Here is a 20001-nt window from a genome sequence, read left to right as displayed (position 1 = left end):
ATCTTCAAGAAATGTTTAAATACACTGGTGGATTCAGCCATCACAAAAGTGACTATTCACAACGAGAGTGAGCCAGAAAATATTTGGGATCAGATGTTTCTCCTTGTGTGCTGAGTTGAGATATTGAGATTTCTGTTGGTGAAAAACTGTAGCTTGTTATGAGGTTCGCACCTGGCAGCTGTTTTCTTTTTTCTTGCCTGCAAGCTAGGATTCTAAATTTTGATGTATAGAGCCCTTGATTGTAGGCAAGAAGCATACTGCAATTTGCTAAAACACCTGATTCAGATGTCACAACACCAGATTCAGATGTCAGCAATCTTGGCTCAGCACAGCAGGATAAACATGAATGTGGAAGAACAAGGTCTTTGAGGCTGTTAGTATTTGTAGTATATTAAATTTATCTCAGGTGGGGCGGAATGAATTTTAGCATTACCAATGAGTGATTTTAAATGTCCTGTACTATATATCCCATGAGAAATTTGAACAATATTTTAATGACGACCAAGGATACATTAGATGTTAATTCTGTTAAATGAATTGAAGACTACATAAAGTGGGTCCCTGTACATTAAGATAAATGACATGTGGGTCACAGTAATTTTCAACTGTCTGGTTTATCATGGAGCCTTTTAATAAAACTCTGGTAGGTTGTAGTCTCACGGGTGTATCTCAGAGCTCTACTGTTTTTTCATTGCTTCTGTGTATTGCTCTGGCATTTATACTAAGCTATCATTTTCCCCCTCCTTCCCAGCCCATTATAATATGTCCTTTTGCAACAAAAGGTTCTGAATTGTGCGTGAATAATCTTTTTTGTGTGAAATGTGTTACTGTTCTATAGTGTCAAAAAGGAAATTTTGGTAGGACTTCTGTAGGAGGGGAAGTCTTATCCTTCCTCTTTTGTTGTCTCCTCCCCTTCCTCCCAGTTCATACTTTTAAACCTCTATAAAATTGCCCCATTTTCTCCTCACTTTTTGATTAGCCATCAAATTAATTTTTTTCTTTGACCATGTTTTTAAAGTAAATTTTTTATTCCTGTGGTTGCTTGGATTGTTGCTTGGAACCAATGATATTGGGCAAGTTTTTTATACAGGTATTTTATTATATTTATTATTATTCACAGCATGATAGAAAAAAATCTTTTGCATCTAAAAATTGATGTTTTTGCCTAGAAATTCACAGCAGTTGATCCTCAACTGTATGCAAGAATATTATCTAAATGGTAGCTGTCTATGGTACTAGTGCTAAGAACAGGAAATATATTTCCAGCCCTACTGTGCATCCTGTGATTGTAACGTTGCTTACAGATTTTCATTTTATGCTCTTCCATATTTCAGTATGCTAGTGATTACAATTTATGGTAGATGTTCCACGCTTCATATTAATACTGCCCTCTCTGGGTTTAACATATCTTTGTTCTCAGTATCGATCATTCTGTCACTTTTTGTTCATTGTTTTCCCTAGAATATTTAGCAGTGTAAACAAAAATTTGCTTGGGGCAGTCATAGAATCATAGAGTTGGAAGGAAATTCATAACTGCCTGCCCACCCCAATACCTTGTTCAAATGATCCCCCCCCAAAAAAGGGGAAAAAAACCACCCAGAATCCTTGGCCAGTCTGGCCTGGAAGAAATTTGCCTTCTGATCTCATAGTGGTGATCAGCATTTTCCTGGGCATGCAAGAAAGGGCCACAAGATCCAAGAATTGACACAATCTCTTCTGTCCACCCACTTACAGTCTGCCTAAGTTCACAGAATATATATTCAATATCTTGCTTAAAATAACATTTGTCTCATATGTGATGGTTTTTGGACTCCCAGTAAAAATTACGATCAAGCAAAAATATATTTTAAAGACTCATATTTGAACTAAATAGTAATCTGTTTATTTAGACAACAAGAATGTATTCAAGATGCACGCTTGGATGCTACCACATCTCTTTCCCAATACGCATCTCAGAGTCTTATGGGATGCAGTTCTCTTGCGAAATACACTAGTTCTTGTTCACTTGATGCTGCATCAAATATATACACAGATTCCAGCAGCAGCTGTTCTCGACAAGACAATGTCAGACAGACATCTCTCATCAGAAGAGAGGCTGGAAACCTTCCCAGGGTGAGTAATGGTGGCATATTTTTCTTTCTGGACATAGTTGTTGTGTCAGAAATACGACAGTTTCAAAACACATTTCTGCTCCCTGTCTTTACCAGAACCATCAGTCATATGCCCTGCTTCTCCACAGCCATACTTGTACATCCTCCAGGGTATGGCCCATTACATGTACCAAGGCCCTATTGAAATGGCAGGGATAGCTTTGTCCCTAAAATTTGGAAATGACAAAGGTGGAATAGAAGAATATCAAAACTTTTCTAAGGGTAAAGATCATCAGCATATCTAATTATCAGTGTGATCAAACCTATGGATATTTAAATCTTGAGAAAGGAGCCATGAATGGGCAAGACATATTTTTGTAAAAACCTGAAAAAAGTCCCAGGTTTACAGAAAAATCTGATATATATTCATGCAGGATGGGGAAGTGCCTGTAGTTTTAAGAAGCAAAAAGTCTGTGCTGCTGCTTGCCAACCGTTACAGTATTGCTAATCGTAGCTCTAGTTTCTGTTAGTAAAAGGCAGCAGGAGGGGACAGGGTCCTTTCAGTATCTGTTTTGGCTTTTGAGGGAAGAGTTTGGGGAGGGTAGGAAGGATACAAGGGAGGGAGCAGGAAAAAGGAAAAGGATATGGGAGTTTGCAGTAATGGGAAAGAGGAAATAGTGGGGCAAGTGAAAATGAGATTTCCCCCTCCCACAAGTCCTTGCATGTCCTCCACTTATTTGGCTCTAGTTGGTAATCTTTATTCCTGGACTGTGTGCACAGGACAAGTTTTGGAGAGTAGACTTGCAAGTTTCATGGGTATAATTGTTTATAATATTTTTATGATTTCCTTTCTTCAAACAGCTCGTGGTAGTTTTTATAGTTCTGTTTTCCTTCAGTTTATTATCACAGTGCTGTTGTGGAGGCTGAGGGCTACAGGGCAGAAATAACCTGGATGTCTTCCTGCTCCTAATTAAAAACCTTAATACTACATCAAATTCTGTCCCTCTTAAAGAGTTATCTTTATGTAGTTATGCTAGAGCAACAGAAGTTCCTTTACCATTTGGAAATATTTGGGGAACATTTTTAAAGATTCTGGCAAATTGGGACAATTTTATTTATATGAAACTTGCCAAAATAAATGGAAATCACCTGAATTCATGAGGAAAGTAAGGGCTGGATCTATTGGTGAGAGGAAGGCTGTTTCATGCATTTCAGGTGGGAGTTTTGGCTTTGTTATCAGGGCAAAAATTAAATGTCCCTCATACGAAGTAATCCTTTTCATTGCCTATTTAACGTCAAGCAGTATCACCTGATGCTACTTAATTGCAGAAAGATTTGGTTTAATATAGCACAAATATGGCAAATGAACACTGAATTTAAACAATGGAAATTTTTGGTGGTGGTTTTTTACAGAGGCAATCAAAACATGAGGAACCCAAACTGGATTCTAAAAGGCCTGAACATAGTGATTCTTCTTGCACAGCTGCTGGGAGCTTTTTTCATACTGCTCTTCACAGCAGAAGTCCTATTAAATCAGGTATATCTCAGTTATTGATTGATTCACCATTTTGTAAAGATCAACCTAGTGTAATACATAGGTTAGATTATACTCTGCATCGTTTTATGTTGATTGCCCTTCTTAAGAGTTTGACTTAAGAGATTTAAAAAAGATTGAGAAACAAGTTGTGGCAGTTTCTATTTTTTTTGTTTTTATAAATTTAAGAAAATCATTTATATTTATATTGTGCAATATAAATTTTAGACTCAGAGTAGATTTCTTAATTATTGTTATTTTATATAAGACTTATCTTGCTTCTAGAAAGCTCTAGAGGAGCTACAGGAGATTATTAAATATATAAAATCCTGCAGTGTGTCATTTAATTGCTAACAATTCTCTCTCTTTTTTTTAAATCAGACAAGCATGGTAAAGTTGTGAACAGTAAATACAAGCACATTCCAAACACAGAGTCGCTTCCAGAACCTGACTTTGAAATTACCCTGTCAGATTTCCCCAAATTGCAAAGTCTGGGAAGTAATGATCTGCTTGACCTTCAAAAGCATGCCTGGTGGCCATTGGGCTCGGCTGAAGGAGATACACTGCCTTTGAAATCCACAGGAAAACCAAAGATTTCTGCTTTAGTAACCAAAGAGGTTAGCTGTTTGATACAGTTATATTCTCATATATCAGAATTGTGTCAAGGCTGTGACCCTACCTTGAGTGTAATAACATAACCAAGCTTTATCTGGGTTTGAGCTCAGTCACTTCCTGAGCAACACACACAAAAAAGCAAAGGACAGCTTCATTGAAGAAGTTAAAGGAATTAATTTTTTAAAAGCCATATAGTTAAGTGGCAGTGTTAATGCACAAAATAACAAAGCTGCCTAGTTGACTTACTTAGGTCTTACAGCAGCAATCATGGTTCTTACAGCTTAAGCATAGTGTTCCAGAACATAATGTGGATATCTTCTGGCTGCACAGATGAAGAGGCAGCAAAGCAATAAAGAGTAAGAACTCTCTTTCCATCACAAGCTATACTTTATAGAAAACCACCAGCCTTCCCAACCAATCATAAAGCTGCCTCCATGGTACTTTCTTGGGTGAGCTCCCCCTCCCATACCAGACTCACAGCTGAACTGTATGAACACATTTACAAGCCTGGGTAGATGACCTTGATGAGTAACCAGCACTATGAGTGCTTTTCTTCAGTTCCACTTGATTAACCAAAACATAGCACTGTTATCATGCTTGACTTTGTGACTTCCAGTTTTTGAAGGTTCTGTGATCAATCTAAATACTACTATATCTGGTATTTGGATGTCTTACTGTGCATTGGTGCAAGGACAGAACAATCCATATTCAGACTGTTTTACAAAGTACAACTTGCCCGTTTATTTCAGAAAATTCTTTGGGCTCTGGACCTAAAAGTCAGAGTAAGGATTATTTTTCATTGCATTATCCACTTCCACTTCCTTTTCTGTATTCATACTTTTTGCTTCCCAGCTTCATCATCATATCTGAGGCAAGGAAACCTTATTTTAGAGAATGATAACAGATGTGTTCATGGATGAGCTAGAATTAAAGCCTATTTGGGGGAATTTCTGAAAGTAGTTTGTTTAAAAACAACCACAGCACCTCATTTCTGAAGTAAAGGTGTTCTTTGTTTTCTTCTTTATCTAGCTTTCCAGTCTTTTTGACTGGAGAGTTAACAGAGTGTCACCTCTCTGCTCCAGCCAAACCCAAGATAAACTTTATATATTGTTGTTCTATATAAATTAATTTTAGCTTTAACTGTCTTCAAGAATGACTGCTGAATGGTGATCTTTTTAAAAATATATATATATGCTTGGTAAATTATAGTGAATACTGTGTTTTTGTACTTGAGCGTTATACATTTTTTTGTTTTGTAGGGAGAAGTATCTGTGAGAAGGCTGCCCCCAGAAAGAACTTTATGTAGTTCTTCTGATACTGGAAGTAAGTATTGCAGCTTGGTAGATCTTGGGTGTCAGATCACATTGCATCCTGTTAAAGGTTTTAAGGGCACTGTTTCTGTATTTGGAGTTACTAAACAGTATTCATTCATCAGCATGCTTAGGAAGGATGAAGAAAATTCTGGCTGGCTATGCTGAGTGTGAATACAACAGTCCTTTTGCATTTAAAGAGATAGCTAGTAAGCAATTGTATAAAAATTCCCTTGGATGCTATAACTCTGTTATTCCAAGTCTCCTATGTATCTTGAACTCAATTATCAAACTTAAACACATCATTATAATTGTCAGAATTAAACACATGTTGAAACAAAAAAGCCATTATATTTACCATTAAAGATTGGATGATTTGGAGTATACTAGAGATGCCAGCCTCCAGTGGGACCAGGGGATCCCTTGAAATTATAGCTCATCTTCAGACTGAGGACATCAGTTCCTCTGGAGAAAATGGATCCCTTAGAGCAGGGGTAGTCAACCTGTGGTCTTCCAGATGTTCATGGACTACAATTCCCATGAGCCCCCTGCCAGCAAATGCTGGCAGGGGCTCATGGGAATTGTAGTCCATGAACATCTGGAGGACCACAGGTTGACTACCCCTGCCTTAGAGGGTGGACTCTATGGCATTGTGCTCCACTGAGGTCCCTGTCCTCTCCAGGCTCCATCTCGAAATCTATAGGTGTTTCCCAACTTGGACCTGAACCCTATCGCTCCCACCCCCTGCTAGTGGTCAGGGGAAGATCTGCCAAACTTAGAGGATAGAAAACTGTATATAAGTTCCATTTGCAAAAGGTCTTAAGTAGGCTTATCGATTGTATAGAGCGGTCTTTCTGATTGCTTAAAGCAAAAAGGACAAGGAGCCTGTTTCTTTGATGGAACTGCCAGATTGTTTGTCCAGATACCAGCAATGAAAAATTCTGTGTGTAAACATGATAAATATTAGGTCTGAGACAAAATGGAGCTTTTTGTGCAACTATTAATATCCCCATATTTATCCCCCAAACAGAAAACTCAGTCTTGGTAGTTCTTTGTGTGGGGATGAGGCAAAGTTTATGACTGCCTTTAAAAAGGCAATTTCTGTTTAAACAGAGACATTTTTTTTTGCAAGGATGTTCAGTAGTTGAAGTTGTTGAGCAATTTTGAATATGATGTTCTGTCACATGTTGTTAGATCCTCAGGTGTCTTCAAGTTCCTGTGCCAAGACCCAGGTGTCTTGGGCCACTGTGCTTTCCCAAACTCCAAAAAGAATTGCCCCTTCACCTTCCTCTGTTCTTGCCAGCAACCATTCTGGCAGTGAAGGAAAAGTTGGTGTTCCTGAAGATTGTAAGGTAACAAGATCAGTTTCCAACCAACAGTGTTGTATCAAATGTTATGATCCATGTTTAAATGCTGCATCCATTCCTGTTTTATTTATTTGCAAGAAAGAAATAGTATAGGTTAGTAACAGACAGTACAATATTTTTGTAAGATAAAATAATAATAAGCAGAGACCTTAAGCATAACCATTTGTGAAGTCTTCTGGAATGCGGTTGGTTATTCATTTTGATACTGCGATTTCAAGTTCTTTACCTGTAATTACATTGATTTTAAATTCTGCCATTGCCTTGATGGGGGGTAAGCCAAATTATCTGCTGTGTGATTTGCACACTAGCAGCATTGTCTGTTTTTGTCCTTTGCTGCCATAAATGGCAAAGAATATAAGCAGAGCTGTGCAGGATCAGACCTTCTAGTGGTCTTCCTAGTCTAACATGCAGTTTCCCACAGGGCCCAAACCGTAACCCTGGAGGGCCAACAAAGGCCCTGATGTTGCATCCTAGCGCAGGGATCACTAGTTTGCTGTCTCTGAATCTGGAGTTTTTCAGGATAAAATTGATATGCGACCACAGGGAGTTACTTCATCTGTCCCAAGAACCCAGAAACAGGAAGCATGTGAAAAATGAGAAACATCTTCTTATTCTGTCTGAGAAGAAACAGCTTTAACCCCATATGAAAATTTTAATTATATTTTGCAACAGACAGAAACGAGAGAAAATGCTAGTGACAGTGAAACTGAAGATATGTCAGAAAAGAAGAAGAAAAAGAAGAGGAAAAAGAAGAAGGCCAAATCAAACAGTGATGTGGAAAAGATTCTTAATGAAAGCACTTTAGTTCAAGATCCTCCACGAATCGAGGTACTGAAGTTCATTGTCCAGTGACGTCAGAGGTTTGTGCGTGTGTCTTTGGTGTGGTGCCTCAGTTCCATATAAATTTAGGAGTAACTCTGCTGGACTGGAGAACTTTGCCCTCTATTTATTTATTTTAATTCATTTATTATTGGTTTTATACACTGTCATCTCCCTGCAGAGCAGGCTCAGGGTGGTTTACAATATATAACATATAAAATCACACAGTTAATTAAAATTAAGTCACCTCGTCAATTTCAGTTCTTTGAATGGTACACTGGAATAGACAATTTTATTATTATTTTCTGATCCCATCAAAAGCTATGCTACGCAAATATGTTTGTCCATATAAAAGATTAATATTTCTATTTGTGAATTTTTTTTTTGCAAAATCTGTGACTGTGGCTTAAAAGCTGTCTCTCTCATGCAGTTGTTACTGCCTTGAGTAGACTGAGGTTAATATAGGACACAGTCCACCCTATTGAATCCCATTGCTTTTATCTCTCACATTTATGCACCTTCTTAACCCTCTAATTGAAATAATCACATGTACCCAACTGATTGCTTTGATAGCTGCCCCAAAAGTTGAAATGAGAAGGACAACTATTTGTAGCATTTGTGTACTATTTTAGAAAGTTCAAAGACCTTACTGAAAGGATTATACAGTAAGATAAAATAGGTCAACATTGTTATTACAAATGGGAGAGAGAAAGGATATAGTAGAAATAAGGTTCAGACTGGAAAGATCCTGATTCAAAGACCAAAGTCTGAATTGTTTCACCAGCTCCCAGGTCAGGAGGCACTTGGCGTTTCTTCCACTCACCACAAATGATTTAGTTGTTAATCAGTAGGAAGGGAAAAAAGCCTTGTGCTTAGCCACTTTGACATTGGTTGTGAGGTTGGGAATGACATGCACATCACAAAATTCCAAATGCTTTATTGAGACAGGAAGGTAGATCACCTCTAGAGGAAATGTGTGAAAATATTGCATAATATAGCCCAAGCTAATCCCATTTTTCATTGCTTCAGGATGATGAAGAATTTCCTGACTTAGCTGCTGCTACCGATAAAAACTTCAGATTAGGGACACCGAAGTTCTCCTGTTCAGTGCCTGCTGCCAGGGAGCAGACTGAAGTAGGACATTTTCTTTTGCATTGGTTCTGCACTGTAAGATGGCCGTTCATGTCTACGTCCTTTGTTCTGGCTTGTTAGCAATAAATGGTCTAATCATTTTGTATATGGCCTGATTATTTAAATTTTGATCAAAGGGTGGCAGGAAGTATGACGACAGTTCATTTGTAAAGAAATAAAGTTGTTTCCAAGGTTGTGGAGAGGCAGATTGTATATTTCTAAGTAGAGTTCTACCCTCCAAAGCTCTTGCAATTCAGTGGGCTTGGAAAGGTACAGCACTGCTTTAGATTGCATCATCTGCATTCCATTCCATTTGAGTTTTGTGTACAATAATGTAAAATTTCAAGAAATGTTGAAGCCAAGGGGAAGGGAATGGTTCCCCCTTTTCAAAAAGAAAATTGAAATATATGCAATATTTACTGTCAGTTTTCCTCTAAATTTTTGGTGCAGCGTTTGTCCTTTTTTTCTCCCTCCGCAAAGATAGAACAATAAGCTACTTTTTACAAAAACTGTGGATAAATGTGTCACAGTCATTTGAGGTAGCAGTGACAAGGTCAACTACATCAGGTCAAAAGGACAAAGGCATACAGCTGTTGAGAAGCAACAAAAACCCTGCATGCTCCCCCCTGAAGATTCTCATCTTTTTAGGTGCAGAAATTCATCTTTGTTTTAAGAGCTTTATGTTTCTGCAGCATGCCCTGTTGTCATTAAAAACATTTCACAAATTCTAAAATAGAAAATATTTTTTGCAGTATTCCACCAGATTTCCAATTTCTCTGTTAGAAAAATTGGTAAAACGGCCTGGGAGGGGGGGGGGAACAGTTTCCCCACCCCAAATTTCCACCTCCTTTTTCTCCACTTAACTATACGCATGACTTTAATTGTCAGATTCTTAGTGACAGTCAGTGGTTAGAATGGTAAATTCTGCTGTCGTTGAAGTAATTGGTATATGCAGCAACATGCAGTTCTGGGTTAGAATCACTGGAGGGCAGAGTCTAATGAAACATTTGAGTCTAGAGCAAAACAAAACCCTTCTAGACCAAACTTTTGGTTCTGTAGCTTAAACAATATCCCTACCTGCAGTACCTCAGAGTTATCTGCATCACTGTGAAAAGTAGATAAGGTCCCAGATTCATTTTTGTGAGGTGGATCAGACCAAGCATCCATATACTACAGTCTCATCTATTCATTTTCCATCCAGATGCCTTTCCTACTGCAGCTTCCAAGGAATGGATAGTGAAATGCCAGAGAAAACCAGTAATTCTGCCACAGGAATTATAGGAATATTACATTATTATTATAATGCATTACACAAAACCTTAGGTGTTGGATTTGTGAGGTTGAGGATCTGAAATCAGAAGATGAGAGTGGAGAATCCAGTTGTGCAAGAAGTTCCCATGCTTCTTTGGTTCCACATCTGTCATGTGCATGAAAAAATGATGATCACTGGTGCTGAGCACTTTAATAACTGATTAATGTTGACCTGATAATGCCATCCTAAACGGAATTCCATGTTTCCAAGTCTCTGTTGTTAGTGTTTATGATGGTATTATTAATTTTCTCCTGGCTGTGCCTATGAATCTGGATTAGCACATTTAACTTTAGCTACACCAGCTTGGTGTAGTGGTTAGGAGCACAGACTTCTAATCTGGCGAGCTGGATTTGATTCCGTTCTCCCCCACATGCAGCCAGCTGGGTGACCTTGGGCTCACCACAGCACGGATGAAGCTGTTCTGAATGAGCAGTAATATTAGGGGTCTCTCAGCCTCACCTCCCTCACAGGGTGTCTTGTGGGGAAAGGAAATGGAAGGCTATTGTAAGCCGCTTTGAGACGCCTAGTAGAGAACAGCAGCATTTAAGAACCAACTCTTCTTAAGTAGAAAGCAGTGATATATGCATAACTTTTTTTTCATTACATTTCTGTGCTTCAAAGGTAATCGTAACAAGGAAATCTGAATATGAATCTAAAGACAGCTATCCTCACAATCTGGTAACTGTCAACCCAGATATATCACCTGGAAGAAAAGCAGGTGGACAGCCTTCATCCAGTATAACAGAAAAAAAGAAAACTCAGGTAAACCACTTCTTTCCCTCTTGAATTTGTTTTGTGTGAGCCCAACCATATAGACATTGCTGGCTAGATACAGACTTCGTTTATGTACCTTATTCTTCAGGGATCCTCTAAGAGCAGTAGGAAGAAAAGCCAGCTTCCTGTGCAGCTGGATTTGGGAGGGATGCTGGCTGCTTTGGAACAAAAACAGCATCAGTCGCCAAAGCCTGTAGTGCTTTCAGGTATGACATTTAAGACTGTGTCATTTTTGATGGTTTCCGTTCTTCATTATCACACACTACACATATGTAGTAATGGAGAATGCTATATTATCAGTTATCTTGATCTCGGTCACCATTGACACATCCTGGCACTTAAGGATCTTTTCTAACTCCTGCATGGCTACCCTTCCCCAGCCACTATTTTTAGGAAGGGAGTCTGTAGATTTGAACCAAACTGAGGTGACAAGAAATGCAGTTATAGACCTGTGGGGTACATTTAAAAATGATAAATCTCCAGGTCCTGATGGAATAAACCTAAGAGGTCTTAAGGAACTCAAATGTTGATCTTCTAACCTGTCACTACATTGATGCTGTACCAGAAGACTGGAGAGTAGCTGAGTATACTTAGCAGTCATGGGATAAAAGGATGAATTCCCTTAATGATTAAAATTGGCTAAAAGCCAGGAAGCAAAGAGTAGGAATCAATGGACCGTTCTCACAATGGAGGGATTTCGTGGGGTCCCATAAGGATCAGTATTGGGGCTGTTACTGTTTAATTTATTCATCAACAATCTGGAACAAGGGCAGAGTCTGCACTTACTTTCTTTATTCCATTGTCAATCCTGTTGAATTCAGATCGCTTTGAACTCGGGTCTTCCTCTTCCCCCCCCCCTCCCCATTGAAACAAGAAAGTCTTCTGCATGTGGTTAGGGTAGTTTAGAAGGGGGGGGGAGCCAAGCCTCTTTCTTTCTTTTCTTGAAGTGGGGGGGGAGAGGAGCCAGGCAGGGAGCGTGGAAAAATCCAGGACCGACAGAAGTTGAGAGAAATTAGGGGCTTCTCTTTTAAGGCAAGCTTGTCACATGACCAGGTGTGGCCTATCAGAGGTTCTCTACCACGGAGCTTGGTTTCCCAATCTGGATTTGAAAAATATTGAGCATTAAAAGCACTCTTAAGATGTTGCATAATAAAGGTAGGGTCACTCTGGATCAATCCTTCTTGCTGCAGAAGGAAAATTTAAATCGTCGAAAATCCAAACGGAAATCGCAATCGGTGTAGAGGGCAGGGACTGAATCGACCTGGGATTGGAATAAAAGGTCCATGCAGTTTACACCTAGGTTTAAGTAGTGTAATGGCAAGTTTGCAGATGACACAGAATTATTCAGGATGATGAACTTCAAGATGACCACACAAACAGAGTGAGTGGGCAACAGTGTGGCAAATGAAGATCTGTGTTAGTAAGTGTTAAGGTGATGCTTATTGGGACAAAAACTTCAAGTATAGGCAAATGGGGTCTGAACTTGATGAGGCTGAGAGTGTAAAAGAATTTGGGGTCATAGTGGATAGCTCAGTGAAAGTGTTGACCCACTGTGCTGTAGCAGTTGGGGGGAAGCAAACTCCATGTTAGGGATTATTAGGAAAAGGAGAATAAAAAAGTCAGTACTATAATGCCCTGATAAATCTACTGTGCAACCTCATTTGCAATACTGTGGATAGTTCTGGTCACTGCATTAAAAAGAAAAAAGACATGATAGAACTGGAAAAATTAATGTGGAGGGTGACCAAGATGATTAGGGGGTTGGAATACCTTCCGTCAGAGGAAAGTCTGAAGAGTCTGGTACTTTTCCGGTTAGAAAAGAGACAACTAAGAGAGGAACATAATAGAGGTTTATGCATAGGGTGGAGGGAGTTGACAAGATAAATTTTTCTCCTTCCAAAATACTAATAGTTGAGAGCATTGAAGCTGATGGGCAGTAGATTCAAGACGGACCAAAGGAAATACTACTGTATGCGTAGAGAGATTAAAATGGGAATTTGCTGACAGAGGATGTAGTGATGAGCACAGGAATAAACAGCTTTAAAAGAGGATTAGATAGACTACTGGATAATGATTCTATCAGTGGCTACTAGCCAAGGTGACTTAGGGGAACCTCCACATTCAGAGACACAACAACAAAGCCTGAATTGGCATATAATATTCAGGGCCTCTGAATCCCAGAGCCAAAAGACAACATCAGGGGAAGGTTTCAGACTCTATGCCCTGTTTTTGGCCCTCCAGACTAACTGGTTGGCCACCATGTGAGACAGGACGCTGGACTAGATGGATCATTGGTCTGATCTAGCAGGTCTCTTCTTATGATCTTATTTATTTATTTATGTACGTACGTACGTACTGCCCTCCCGGAGGCTCATGTTTCTGGTCTCAGTCTCCTTCTGATTTCTTGGTTGCATTCTTGCTTTAAGTTGATGATGAAGCTGAGGAATAGAACATTTTGAACAATTTCAGTTTCTTCACCGTAATTCCTCTGTAGTCATTACTTCTGTCTTCTTAATGTTCAGCTGCAATCCTGCTTTTTAACTTTCGGCTTTAACCTTCATCAGTAGTCATTGCAAGTCTTTATGGTTTCTGCCAGCAATATGATGTCATCTGCACTTCTCAAATGGTTGGCATTTCAGGGTAACTTACATGCTGAGCACTGATAAATGTGGAGAAACGTAAGTATATTTGCTCTATCTAAGAACAAAATCACTGTTAGAGTTATTTTTTGATAATAAGTTTGCTTTTATTTCAGTTGGTAGTGCAGTAACATTGCCTTCAAAGGAATCTACACCTGTAATAAAAAGTCATCAGATACACCAAGAAAAGGTTCCACATAACCCATTGGACTCCAGTTCTCCTTTGGTCAAGAAAGGAAAACAGAGAGAAGTCCCCAAGGCAAAAAAGCCGACATCACTGAAAAAGGTTTCTTTGCATGTAACCATTTACCAAAGTCTCGAGTCACTTTTACTGCTCTGACTCATCAACATGTCTTATCCTGGATTTGTGTATTGATATTGCTTTATTTAGATTCTTTCAGTTATGAGGGGAAAAGCCTGGTATTTCTGGCTATCATTTTAAAGCCATTTTTAGCTAAGTACAGCTTTCTGTTTGAAAAGCTCATCAAATTGATTTTATGCCCCCCTCCCAAAAATATGAAAAGCCAATATCTTAGACCAAATATTATATATCTTTGGAGATGGAGGGAATCAAATCTTGTTTAAGCTACTGCGAAGTAAGTCCAAAGGGGATTTGATAGATAAATGCAGTCCATATTGTCCATTCCCCCTTTAGAATCATAGAATAATCATAGAATAATAGAGTTGGAAGGGACCTCATGAGTCATCTAGTCCAACCCTATGCAGGACACTCACATCCCAATCGCACATCTACTGTAACTTGCCAACCCTTTAAGCTTTCACAGAATCAGTCTCTCTGTCAGATAGCTATCTAGCCTCTGTTTAAAAAATTCCAAAGATGGAGAACCCACCACCTCCCGAGAAAGCCTTTAAAGGTGCAGCAAGCAGCTATCGTTTCCAACTCCCATCTTGTAAAATTCCTAGAGATTTGGAGGAAGTATCTAGAAGGGAGGGAGCTCCACAGGGATGTGATGCAATAGCATCTATTCTGCAAAGCTGTCCTTTCCTCTAAGTTCCGGTCCCTATAGCCTGGATATCAATTATCATTCTGGGAGAACTTTGGGCCCCTTCTTAATTTTGGTAACTACATTAGTTGAGTGTGATACTTTGGTAACTTAGATGTATGGCAATTCAGAACTCTCATACACCTCAAATGGATTCCTTCCTGTCCCCTATTAGAACTGGACTGGGAAGTAGTTACTTGGTGGGAGCACAAAGATGTTAAAAGAAGAAGATTTGTCTTTGTTAGGAGATTACTTGATATCAAATTGTTTTTATTTTTAAGATTATCTTGAAAGAGAGAGAGCAACGGAAACAGCAACATCTTTTAGAACAGACAGAGATTCTGAATAATGAAAAAGCTGATCAGCAGTGCACAGAATCTACTCTTGAGGATCAGTTAGTTTCTCAAGACACCAAAGCAGGTATAATTTGAAGTGGTTGCTCTTGGTTTTCACCTCTAGGCAAGAAACATTTTCTTTTCACAGACAATGAAATGACAATAAAAAGCTATGTTGCGGTGCATTTTTAAAGATATAAATGCAGTAGTATGCATGTACAGATTAAAATCTTGGGATTGTTTATAAAGTGGTTTCCTATCTTGTCATTACCATAAATATTTATTGAGTGTCAGAATCTTTGATTCGCCTTATAGTTTGGAATGCACAGACATAAATAAATAACAATTACAGTTAACCACTTTGAAGCTTAACTATAGTTTCTATTATCCTGGGAAACTGCTGTGGACTTCACTTCAAATTGCTCTGGTTTCTGGTACTGACTGCACTCAGTATCAGGGCACTGAGTACTGACTGCTTGAATTGAGAAGAAATGCCATATTGTGTGACACGTTCCTTAATATTTCTACATTTTTATTTTGTCTAGTTTATTTTCTGCAGCTGCTATTGAGAGACAGAATGATGCATTAAAAGCTTGTGATTGGCCATTGCATGCCTCTTGATTTTTCTATCTCTTTATTCAGAGCATTGATTTGCTTTCGATATGTTTGTTTGTTTTATTTAATTATTTATTTATTTATTATATTTATATCCCGCCACTCCCACAAGGGCTCGTGGCAGCTAACAAAATAAAACCCCAATACATAAAAGCCCCAATAAAATAAATAACAATTTCGATCACACTAGCCAATTCATTCGGTGGCCAAAAACCCATAAAAAATCTCAGGGTGGACAGAGGGGCTGACCTCTCCCTTTAGCAAGGCAAGGGGATGTTCAGATCTTCTTCCACGTGCCGGCCTCAACCGTCTTGCAGGCCCTGCGAAATGCTAGAAGCTCCTGCAGGGCCTGCAAGAGCGCAAGGCCCTGCGGGGGACATAGGGCGAGTAGTTGAGTAGTTGATTGGGTTTCATACATAGCTGAACAGCTTCCTTACTGATGTAATTGCTTAAATTGCAACCCACTGCATGCATCTAAAAACAATGCTGTAGCTAGACATATGGAGCAATCTTATTTGCAGTTCTGCCTACATGGATGTTCAGAGTACCTTTATCAAACAATATGTCAAAAGGTTTTGTCAATATAACTTTGGAATGGATGTACCTTAATTTTATGCCAGTTTTACTTTTGCAACCTGTTGTTGGGAGGAAAGTGAAATGAAACTGATTAGTGACTAATATGGATCTTACCTTCCTAGTGGTCAGAGCCCCTTCCCCACATATTTTTTATTATCCATTATATGTTCAACTTTAGAGAGTGAAGAAGAGCCTCCCTTGGATCCTGTGACTGAAATTGAAAGCAGTTCAGAAGTCCCAGTGCACTGTATAGAAATCAGTGGCTCCTCAGAGAACTCCCTCACTCCTGCACAGCCAAATTCCACCCGTCCCAAGATCCACAGCAGAAGATTTAGGGAGTAAGTATTTTACTGTCAGTCTCTCTTGTATGTCATTTAGTATATGTGCTTTCTTGTCTCCATCTGGAGGCCTTGACTAGGGGTGAAACCGGAAGCGTCCTCAATTGACAAGAGGCTTCTTTTTCTGATATGTTCTGTTTATGAGCAGACCACTTTTAGAGTTAGGTGCAGCAGGCAAGGACTCTTAACTGGGCCGATAAAAACCTATCAAGGTGTCGGACAAGGCTGTTTACTAGCCCCTTTACTGTTCATTTATTACCTCATTGACCTACCATGCTGCCTTAAATCTGCAGACTGTCACCCTCTCAAATTAGAAGGGCCCCTCCTCAGTTTAGAGCAATAAGTTCATCTAACAGATCAGATTTATCTGTGCAGGAAATGAGTTGGCACCTCTGGAAATCTATGCCCTAAGGCATTGGGAGAGCAGAGGAGGGCAAGGGGAAGGGGAAAGGTGGATACAGGATGAGCTTCTGAATTTTTCGCTGACAGAGCCTGTTATTTAGGTTCCATGTTAATGTTTTTTATGTTTTAATTGATGTGGGGTCTTATTTCTGTAACCCGCCGTGAGACGTTTTACGAGAGCGGCGGGTAAGAAATCTAATAAATAATAATAATAAGCCAGCATATGCCTGCCCTTCTTTATGTTGATAATATGGTGTTTCTGTCAAGAGCACCCATGGATCAAATTAGAGCCCTAGCTTTCTTGGCGAACTGTAGTGAGAAAGAAACTCTAGTGATAAAGTTAATCATCCTAGAAACAGAACCTGGCTTTTAGCTGGAAAAAGATCAAAGCAGGTGAAGCCCTTCCTATAACGGGGGGTAATTTTTCAGGCATTCAGATAAAGGGGAAAGATCAGCGTGCAACATAGTTAAATTTCACTGCTCCAGCGGAGCTTATTTCATACCGAAAGCACTCAAATCTAAGGTAACACCATAGATGTTGTGCAGGACCTTTTTAGGCTCCACCAGCCTCCTGCTTTGCCTGACTCAAGTGGGTACAATCTAAATTTCTCAGGGCTGTACTACAGGTACCCAAGTGTGTCTCCAATTCATGGATTCGACTGGAGACAGATTTCACAAAATTCAAAACTAAAATTGTTTTTGCATCCATCTCTCTCTGGTTAAAGCACACTGGGGACTTGCAGAGCTATTATCTTCAATCCTGTGTGACCATCTCAAATCCAAGTGGCTATTGCCTAGTGAGAGGGATATTAAAAGGCTTGGCCTTTCCTCTCTAACATTACTCAGGATGGGAAAAGATTAAGCCAAAACAGCAATCAAACAAAGGATTGATAATTCAGAGTGCCAAATTGATGTCTTGCACTCCCCTGAGTATTTTGCATCACCAAATACCAGATATATCCAAGGCCCAGCTGAGTATCTCTCTTTTTTGGAAGTCAAATATTCTAGGAAGGCTTTTACATTAGCAAGGTGTTTGGCCTTACTCTCTGCCATTCTAGAGACCTCTTTAAGAAAATTTTGAAGGCCAAAATACCCTGCCTTTGCAATTCTGGGGAGGTCAAGTCCCTTGAACTTGAGTTCTTTAGGTGTCCTTTTTTCACATCGGTTAGGACCAGGTTTATCCTCCCTCTGCCTAGGGATGCCCCCTGCTGTGCGGAAGAAGTAGAAATCAAATTCCTCCTATGGTGAGGAAAGGCCTCCATTGCCACACAGATTGCCAATATTGTGCTCATGTATGTTGCATTAGTGAAAGACGCAGTAATACGAACAGTGATGTAGAGCAGTAGTCTCCATCGGGGACCAGTCCACGCTTGACAATTTTACTGAGGCCCGAGAGGGGTAGTCTTTTGCCAAGGGACGCCGCCGCCACCTGAGCCCTTGCTTTCCCGCCAGCAGCTGGGGGGCGCTGCCAGCAGCAGCTGCACAGTGCCACATCGAGGGGGAGCCCCAACCATGGAGGCCGCTGGAGAGCACCAAAGGTGAGCCGGCGGCAGAGTGGCAGGGCAGCTCCTGAGGCAGCAGCCGGGGAGGAGGATGAGGAGGAGCCGCGGCCTGGTACCAACTGATCCACGGACCGGTCCCAGTCCCCGGACGGGGGGGTTAGGGACCACTGATGTAGAGGAGTCCTAAATTTCAGATTTTTAACTCTCAATTTTAATCTTGTAACTTTCTGGTTATAGAGAATGCCTCTATTTTTCCATTGTATATGGTCAAACAATTCATCTGACCAAAGTGCTGTGTCAAATATTCATCCATCATCTCCCCCCCCCCCCAAAAAAAAAACAGAACCCATGAAAAAAGATACTAGATCAAGCAGTACACAACTTGTGATTGTTTTGGTGCCCTTATAATAAATCCAGTCTCTTGGTTAACTTCACAAGTGAGCAGTGAGAGTGAACTGCATTGTGAGCTGAAATTATGGGATTTGTTTTCAGATAAGATCCATACTGGAGTCACGCATGGAACAAGAGATGCTAGAGAAAAGGTGCTCGGATTGTCAACCCACCTTATCCCTGTAAACATAGTTTGGAAATATGTGGCTCTTGTACAGTTATGAAATATTTAGTGAAGTTTATTTATTGACTCAGCCTTCCATCCTTCCGAGGTCGGTAAAATGAGTACCCAGCTTGCTGCTGGGGGTAAAACGGTAATGACTGGGGAAGGCACTGGCAAACCACCCCGTATTGAGTCTGCCATGAAAACGCTAGAGGGCGTCACCCCAAGGGTCAGACATGACTTGGTGCTTGCACAGGGGATACCTTTACCTTTATTTATTACTGTAATCACAATAATACTCTGCATCACTGTTGAGTACAAAATATTTCAGTGTGGCAGCCCAGCAAGGTAGATCAATGGCATTATTTTCATACTGCAAATGCTAGACTGAGACAGAGAGTTGCCAGGAGGCACCTAAGAGCCCTTGGCAAATGTGACACTCCAGTCTAGTGCTTCCTTGTTCATTGTTCATTATGCTGACCAGCATTACAGAAAGGTGTACTTCTTTAGAAAACCATCCCATGGCTTCTAGAGGACAAGAGACTGAACTTAGGGGGCTTCTTGGCCTACACCTAAGTCAACAATGTTCTGAGAGGGGTATCTGTCATTTGCTCCCGGGTCAGGGAGAACGGGAGGGAGCTTGTGTGGACTGTGTAAATCTTGTGCTAATGTTTGATTTAGAGGAGCAAATGCAGGTACAAGTTGCTGTATTTAAACCTGAGGAACCCTCACCTATGTCTGCAACAGCAGGTCTCACAGTGACAGAATAGGAAAGACCAGTCACCACATCCTTCACTCCTCTTTTGACACAAAAAGAGTCTTAATCTCCTTATTATTACTTAAAAATTATTTAGCTGTTGCCAAGTTCACCTGATAATAGTAGTTTTAGTTTGCTACTAACAATTTTGAATGGCAGAAATTGAATGGCAGTTTCACTTTTTCCAGACAGATCATTAACAAGCACTTCTATTGTGTACTTTATAGGGGGGTTTCTTTCTGTTTATAGCTAGATGCTGTTCTTCATTAATACTTTTAATTTTCAGTTTTTGCGTGGTTTGGCTAAAGTCTGAGGGAGTTTGATTTTT

The 20001-nt window shown here is 39.9% G+C and overlaps 1 protein-coding gene across 4 annotated transcripts in view; it reads left to right on the top strand.

The window, feature by feature from the left end:
* The window catches only part of SECISBP2 (SECIS binding protein 2), a 32008-nt gene that overhangs the window by 3985 nt on the left and 8022 nt on the right, over nt 1–20001 (top strand). For 3 of the 4 annotated variants that reach the window (XM_077344504.1, XM_077344505.1, XM_077344503.1), the window contains 12 exons: nt 1890–2112; nt 3504–3627; nt 4006–4241; nt 5499–5562; nt 6744–6901; nt 7589–7744; nt 8765–8869; nt 10800–10940; nt 11041–11158; nt 13708–13877; nt 14877–15015; nt 16300–16459. In XM_077344504.1, the coding sequence (XP_077200619.1) occupies nt 1890–2112; nt 3504–3627; nt 4006–4241; nt 5499–5562; nt 6744–6901; nt 7589–7744; nt 8765–8869; nt 10800–10940; nt 11041–11158; nt 13708–13877; nt 14877–15015; nt 16300–16459 (1794 nt within the window). The remainder of the gene's footprint in view (nt 1–1889; nt 2113–3503; nt 3628–4005; nt 4242–5498; nt 5563–6743; nt 6902–7588; nt 7745–8764; nt 8870–10799; nt 10941–11040; nt 11159–13707; nt 13878–14876; nt 15016–16299; nt 16460–20001) is intronic. The other variant, XM_077344507.1, reaches the window with a different exon arrangement.

Source organism: Paroedura picta, chromosome 7, assembly GCF_049243985.1.
Source record: "Paroedura picta isolate Pp20150507F chromosome 7, Ppicta_v3.0, whole genome shotgun sequence".
Taxonomy (NCBI): domain Eukaryota; kingdom Metazoa; phylum Chordata; class Lepidosauria; order Squamata; family Gekkonidae; genus Paroedura; species Paroedura picta.
Note: the sequence above shows the minus strand (reverse complement) of the source record. Positions and strands in the feature narration are given on the sequence as shown.